The sequence below is a fragment of the Silurus aristotelis genome (genome assembly GCF_946808225.1).
Source record: "Silurus aristotelis genome assembly, chromosome: 3".
In the NCBI taxonomy this organism is placed as follows: Eukaryota; Metazoa; Chordata; class Actinopteri; order Siluriformes; family Siluridae; genus Silurus; species Silurus aristotelis.
Window position 1 is genome coordinate 1854446 of NC_139576.1, and position 7500 is coordinate 1861945.

At 40.5% G+C, this 7500-nt stretch overlaps 1 protein-coding gene and 1 long non-coding RNA gene across 2 annotated transcripts in view; both read right to left on the reverse strand.

Annotated features, from left to right (window-relative positions):
• The window catches only part of LOC310723329, a 26968-nt gene that overhangs the window by 2998 nt on the left and 16470 nt on the right, over positions 1-7500 (reverse strand). The window lies entirely within an intron of this gene.
• cxcr4b (chemokine (C-X-C motif), receptor 4b) lies at positions 689-2642 on the reverse strand. The gene is made up of 2 exons (XM_083536099.1): positions 2486-2642; positions 689-2260 (listed from the first exon to the last, which is right to left on the reverse strand). Exons 1-2 carry the CDS (start codon positions 2498-2500, stop codon positions 1205-1207), a joined length of 1071 nt encoding a protein of 356 aa, XP_083392225.1. The 5' UTR covers positions 2501-2642; the 3' UTR covers positions 689-1204.

Consider the following 7500-nt stretch of genomic DNA (forward strand, 5'->3'; position numbering starts at 1 on the left):
CGAACTCCGGCGATCAGCAGCCTCAGTTTTAGAGCATTTTAATCATAAAATTAAAAAAAACTCACGCTTCCATTAATGCATGCTTTATGTCTGATTTATATTTAATATTAATATTGAATCCTGAAGAGGACGATAAACACACATGTATTTGATATATATATATATATATATAAAAATAGTGTCATCTTTTATTTTATAAATAATTTTTTATTTAAAACTAATATATTTTAGACTGCAAAGGAAAATCCTTTGAAACGACCCACTGTGGTGTATGTTTATGCTGATCACACTTCACTTCACTACAGATTTTACCTTGTGTGTGTGTGTGTGTGTGTGTGTGTGTGTGTAATCCAACACAGCCCCTCAGGACACCGATGTTCTCCTTCTGTCAGTGAATTTAGGGTGTCTGGTGTCACTAGGTGCTTTAAAGATGTTAAGCGGGGCAGATGTTCCTCAGATCAGGTGGAGCTTTTGTGTTTTTTGTGTTGCTAACTTGACAGACCTTCAGTCTCCTGCCTCCTCCTCCCTCACACCCCTCCTGTATACGACCCATCCCCCGACACAGCCCCGGACAGTTAGGGAGAGTGTGTGTGTGTGTGTGTGTGTGTGTGTGTGTGTGTGTGTGTGTGAGGGGGGGAAGGGTGACGTCTTTGACTTGCAAAATGACAGCCGTTCGAAAACCATCACATGAACATCAAGCCTTTTATTCAGAACACCATGCTACTTAACAAAAATGAAACACACACACACACACACACACACACACCACGCAAAGCTAACGACTTCAGTGTGAGCTACAGATTTGTTTCAATAAATAGAACAAAGAGAAATAAGTGCATACACACAACTATGTACAACATATTTACACACGTACGTGGAAACGTCATGACCGACTAAACATCTGAAAACGGACGTGAAAAATTTGTTTGCAAAAAAAAATAAAAATGACTGTGTGAAAAAGCAGCTTTTTGCTATTTTCTGCTATATGAAATGGTTATAAAGCAGTTATAAACATGTATTAACCTCAATTCTTTTCAAGAAATGATGGTATAAACATCGAGATAAAGTCCAACAAACGTGAAAATCCGTGTAAAAATCTCCAGCTGGAACTGGATTGCGTAGTTTTGTAAAAAAGTTTAGTCGTTTCTGAAACCAGTCCAAACAGTCTGATGGAAACCCCCAGGGCGAGGAGTTCCTCTCAGCGCTAACTGGAGAGCACGCTGGACGACTCGGACTCAGTGGATACTGAGGGCATGTGTCCTCGTTTCTTGGTGAGAAACTTCTGACTGGACCTGCTGGTGATGCTCAGGGTGCTCCGTGCAGATTTGCTGAAGCGCACTCCCAGGAAGGCGTAGAGGATGGGGTTGAGGCAGCAGTGGAAGTACGCCAGAGCCTCGGTAACCAGGATCCACTTGTTCAGACCTTTCTCCAGGTAGCATCCGGCTGACACCAGTTTGAGATTGACCAGCGTGTCTACCAGGATGCCGGCACAGTAGGGCAGCCAGCAGACGAAGAAGCAGAGCACCAGGATGATGGTGGTCTTCAGCGCTTTCCTCTTCAGCACTTGACCCTTGGAGCCTTTGGACAGTTTGGAGATGATGATGCAGTAGCAGATCAAGATGACCAAACCAGGCAACACGAAGCCGACCAGGATGTGCTGGAATTGGAACACTGCCTTCCACACCGTGTTGGCTTCGTGAGGGTAGATCCGATCACACATGTCTCTGGCTCCATTGTTCTGGACTTTAGTGAAGACCAGATCAGGAACGGTCAGGAGCATGGCTGGAAGCCAGACCCCTACGTAGATCACGCGGTCAGCCAGGAGCTTTCTCATTGCCTGGCTGTTTGTAGCTCGTACGACGGCCAGATATCGATCCAGGCTGATGAAGGCCAGGATGAGGACACTGCTGTACAAGTTCACGGTGTAAATCATGTTCACTGCGACGCACATGAACTTCCCGAAGTACCACGAGCTCACGGCGTCCACAGCCCAGAACGGCAGCGTCAACACGAACAGCAGATCAGCCACCGATAGATGCAGCCTGTATTTATCCGTCATGTTTTTGGTCTTCTTCTGGAATCCCATCACCACCACCACCAGTCCGTTTCCCACAATTCCTAAAATGAAGATGATCCCGTAAACAACGGGCAGGAAAACTTTTTGGAAGTCCTGGCTTTGATCACAGATCTCCTCCAGACCTTCAGGATCCATGCTCCCGGATCCTTCAGAGCTGTTACCATCGTACTCAAAAATGAAGGTCTGAGGGAAAAGTGGAGGAAAAACACACGTGGGTTAGATACAGAGAAAACCCTCAGAAGCTTCAGAGCTGCTTTAAGTGACTTTGAATATTTAAAATGAGCTGAAACTCACACACACACACACACACACACACAAACCAAACCCTAAAAATACATTATAAATGAAATATTTTCTAATTAAACAAGAAAACGGTGAATTTAAGACATGAAAACTTTTCACACTCACTTCGACGTAAGCCATGATGCTCACACACTGTTCAGTCCACGGTGCAGAACCTCCTACACACACACACACACACACACACAATGTCTTCCAGTTTCTCAGTCTGAACCTGTCAGGTAGAAGGTTCAGCTCAAACACGTCTTATATACACACACACGCACACGCACACGCACAAAGTCCGCGCGCTTATTCGCATATGAAATATAGTAGGCGGAGTCTGGGCGGAGCTTAGCGCTTTGATGAACCTTACAGGAGAGAGAGAGAGAGAGAAAGAAAGAGAGAGAGAAAAAGAGAGAGAGATGGTATTTATTTATTACACAGTTCCACTCGAAAATATCACAAACAATAAAATAAAAAAATAAATATTTTATTATTATTATTATTATTATTATTATTATTATTATTATTATTATTATTATTATTTAAAAATATATATGTTCAAACAAAGGTGTGTGTGTGTGTGTGTGTGTGTGTGTGTGTGTGTGTGTGTGTGTGTGTGTGTGTGAGAGAGAGAGAGAGTGTTTAATGCATGTAGAAATGTAAATATTAATTATACAGTATAAACTATGGTTTTTCAAATATTCACAAAGAAAGAAAGAAAGAAAGAAAGAAAGAAAGAAAGAAAGAAAGAAAGAAAGAAAGAAAGAAAGAAAAATTGCATGAAAATGTTTTTAGATTTCTGTATTTGTTTGGATTTGGGGGTGGGGGTGGAGGGGGAGGGGGGGGGCTTCCTCTCCCCGAGGTGTGGCTGCAGGGTTGCCAGATCGGTCCTGTTTAATCGTATTAATAGATTTATACAGTATAAGGTTGCATGTTTTAATTGTTTAATGCATTCATGTTCTAGTTTTATTCCTCTTCAGGATTTATTTGTCCTTCTGAATGTCCTCCGGGTTGCCAAGTTTAAGAGGAGTTTGCTGTGTAAAAAATGTGCTTTATTCGAATGTGATTGTGTTTTATTGTGTTGAATTAATATATAATCGTGTTTTAATGACCGTGCAGTGTGAAAATCTCGTCTTATTGCACACACACACACACACACACACACACACACACACACACACACACACACACACACTAAAGGATTGAGAGATTTATGCGTGATTTTTATAATTGAAAATAAATTGTGATTCAACTTTGCAGAGTGTGTGCTTTAGAGAAAACAAATTCACAAACATATACGAAGCAGGTGGGGTTGCCTGATATTTTCACTCCTTAAAAGATATACAATCAAACAAAGTAAATATATACGTCATTATAGGTTGCCAGATTGCAATGTGAATGGAGTTAGATTATTTCTACACTCTTCAGTGTCTATACAACAAGGTGTTGTTGAACTCAAGGTTGCCAGGTTGGGTTTAATAAATAGTTCAATAGTTCATTTCTAATGCATGTGTGTGTGTGTGTGTGTGTGTGTGTGTGTGTGTGTGTGCGGCGCGCGCGTGCGTGCGTGCGTGCGTGTGTGCGTGTGTTGTGTATGGCAAGCCAAAAGGGTCAGAATTACGCCTTAGATTAAACGCGTTAAATATGGAGTTTTAAACAGTATTGGCGCCATAAAATACGCCGTCGTGATCACAAACGCCTTAAAAAGCGCGAAAAATACGTAAACGACGCCGTATTTGACGGCGTTTAGTGTACAAGTAAAGCGCCGCTTTTCACGCCGTTCATATTGTCATGTGACGGCGTAAAAAACTGCGTTTTGGTTGCACAGCGACCAGTTGCGTTTTTCTTCTAGTATAATGAGTCACCACCCGTTAATTTCCACAGCAAGTAATATTGAACTGTTCTTGAACATTAAATCGCGTAAAATTAAATAACAAGATTTTTGCAGCGTAAATCTTTTGGGCTGTTTTTCTGCAGCATGAACTGGCAATCTTTATTGTGTACCTGGCATCATGGATTCCCAGAAATACCAGGTTATTTTGAAGAAGAACGTGATGCCTTCTGTTGACAAATTAAACCTTGGTGATCGTTGGATCTTCCAGCAAGACAATGATCCCAAGCACACCTCCAAATCAACCAAAGCTTGTTTGGGGAAAAGATGCTGGAGTGTCCTGGAGTGGTCTTCTCAGTCACCAGATATAAATCCAATTAAAAATCTTTGGTTGGATTTGAAGAAAGCAGTTGCAGCACGGAAGCCGTCAAACATCCCTGAGTTAGAGGCTTTTGCACGTGAAGAATGGGCAAAGGTTCCAATCGAGAGGTGGAAGAAGCTTGTCAGCACTTATCGAAAATTACAAAAACTTGTTAGAAGTTATAAAAACTAAATTGCGCTCCACAAGGTACTGAAGCTGGGGGTTGAATAATACTGCACATGCTCATGTGTTACAAGACTCACAATTTTCATTTGAACTTCATTGTTAAGTCGACTTCTGTTGTCAAAATAACTCAAATATGTAAATAATAAATATTTTGTTATTTCACACGTTTTTTTTTTTTTTCATTTTTTGTCATTATCTTGCATCAACATCACTGTGTTTTGTCTATTGAGGTGAGGGGGTTGAATATTTCTGATTGCAATTGTATATATTTATTTATTTATTTTATAAAGGTTTGAGATGTTCCATAATTCAAGTGGTGGTGGACCGATCCGTCAGAGAAGGTGCAGAGTGGGAGCACCTAGACAACTCACTTTTAAAGTTTCTATGCTAAAAAGGGGATTTTTTTACACCCTTCCACAGTTTGGGCACTTTTGGGGTCTTAACATATTTAGAAATGCATCAGAATCAGCAGCCAGGTTGGAATCTGCAGGCATTAGGACTTCAGTGAGGCTCAGCCCTGGTTGTTCAGCTGTGGCAAACACTGATGGCAAATAAAAGGACAGGAAATTGCTAATAACTTCTGTGTACATTAATTAAAGTACATCAAACCTTAGGATTATGCTAAGAGAAGAAAGCTGATTTAAGAATGCCTGTTATAGCGCCACCAACTGGCAGCAGGAATTGTCACATTTTGACGCGGCAAAAATCTTGTCACATTTTGACGCGGCAAAAATCTTGTTCCTTACTTTTACCCGATTTAATGTTCACTTGCAGCGTAAAATGAAGTTTCTTCTGTTCATTTTCAAGCGAACTGGATTTTTCTGCTTACAGAATGGAAAAGAACTCCTACGAATTGGATTATCACAAATGATCTGTGCTGAATTGGTGCGGTCTGCTTCTGTTCATCGTTGATTGAATGAGAACAGTTCAATATTACTGGCTGTGGAAATTAACGGGTGGTGACTCATTATACTGGAAGAAAAACGCAGTAAAAGACGCGCTCTGTGCAACCAAAACACCGTTTTTTACGCCGTCACCTGACAATATGAACGGCGTAAAAAGTGGCGCTTTTCTTGTACACTAAACGTCGTCAAATACGGCGTCATTTACGCATTTTTCGCGCGCTTTTTACGGCGTTTGTGATCACGACGGCGTATTTTACGGCGGCAATACTGTTTAAAACTCCATATTTAACTGCTTTTTGAATGTTAACGTTAATAATTCTGACCCTTTTGGCTTGCCATAGTTGTGTTTTTTTTTTAAGAAGTGAAAGCATTAGAACAATGTCTTATCAGTCTAATTCAGTCGGGTTGCCAGGTAGCTCATTACCACCTCTACATGGTTATTAGGAATAGTATTGAATTGTGTGAGGGTTTAAACTTAGCTACATAAAAGCAGGGACACTTTGTGTGTGTGTGTGTGTGTGTGTGTGTGTGTGTGTGTGTGTGTGTGTGTGTGTGTGTGTGTGTGTGTGTGTATAAATGTGGTGCTCACTGAAATCCTCCACATGCTACATGACAATGGAGGCCTTAATGGACTATCCAGACTCAACAATAGAGTATTGAAGACAAACAGCCCCAGAGCCTCATTTGCATATCGCTCTTTGTAATACAACAAGCTGCTGCAAGTGTTAAAAGCCTCCTGAACATCTGTACTACAGCTGTTATTACTTTACTTTCTACTCCATATCCTGTTGATCTCTCTGTCTGTACACCGAGGTGTCATGGGTTCTCAAATTTTTATGTAAAATAAAGTGCAGATTTCTTTCAGAAAAACATCTGTGCTCGTTTCAGACCAAACCTTTAAATATAAGCAATAAAATACTTCAAAATGTAATTATTTTTACCTTCAGGTAACTTTAACCCAGGAACTGGCAGCTCAAGAACTCGAGAACTTCTTAGCAAATGCATGTAGCTACAGATTTTTAGTTCAGGATTAAATATCATTTATGCAAAAATCTTCTCTATTCCAGGAACTTCACTCTCTATCTAAGGATCTGTCCTCTCTAACTTATAAACATTATTTTCTGGTTTAGAACCTTTATTATATGGTCCAGGAGTGTTTTTCGGAGGAACTTCACTCCCCAGCTCTGTCTGAGGAACTTTATTCTCCAGCTCTGGAACCTCACTCTCCAGCATATAAACATTATTCTCATTTTTAGAACCTTTATTACATGGTCCAGGAGTCCCAGAGTGTTATTCTGAGGAACTTTCACTCTCCAGCTCAGGGAATTTACTGTCTAGGTCATAAATCTTACTTTCCAGCTCAGAGAATGTTCATCTCTAGCTCAACAGCTTCACTCTACAGTTCAGGAACGGTATTCTCCAGCTCATGAACCATAGTTTCAATCTTAGGAACTTTATGCTATACATTAATCTCCAGCTCAGGAACTTTACTCTCTAGCTCAGGAACTTTACTCTCTAGCTCAAGAACTTTATGTTATAGTTCAGGAATATCTGGAACTTATTTTCCAGAGCAAACTTCATTTTGCTGCTTGGTAACTTTATGTTATAAGTGAGGAACTTTATTCTCTAGCTCAGGAACTTTATGTTATAGTTCAGGAATATCTGGAACTTATTTTCCAGAGCTGACTTTATGTTATAAGTGAGGAACTTTATTCTCTAGTTTAGGAACCGCTATCTCTGTACCTTTGGTGTGATCTCATCTATGTGTCTGTTGTATGTTATATTGTTTTTGAGTGTGCTTATTCACACTTGGCAACCCAGAGTGCTGTTTGTTTTGAGTGTCCCTCCTCATCTC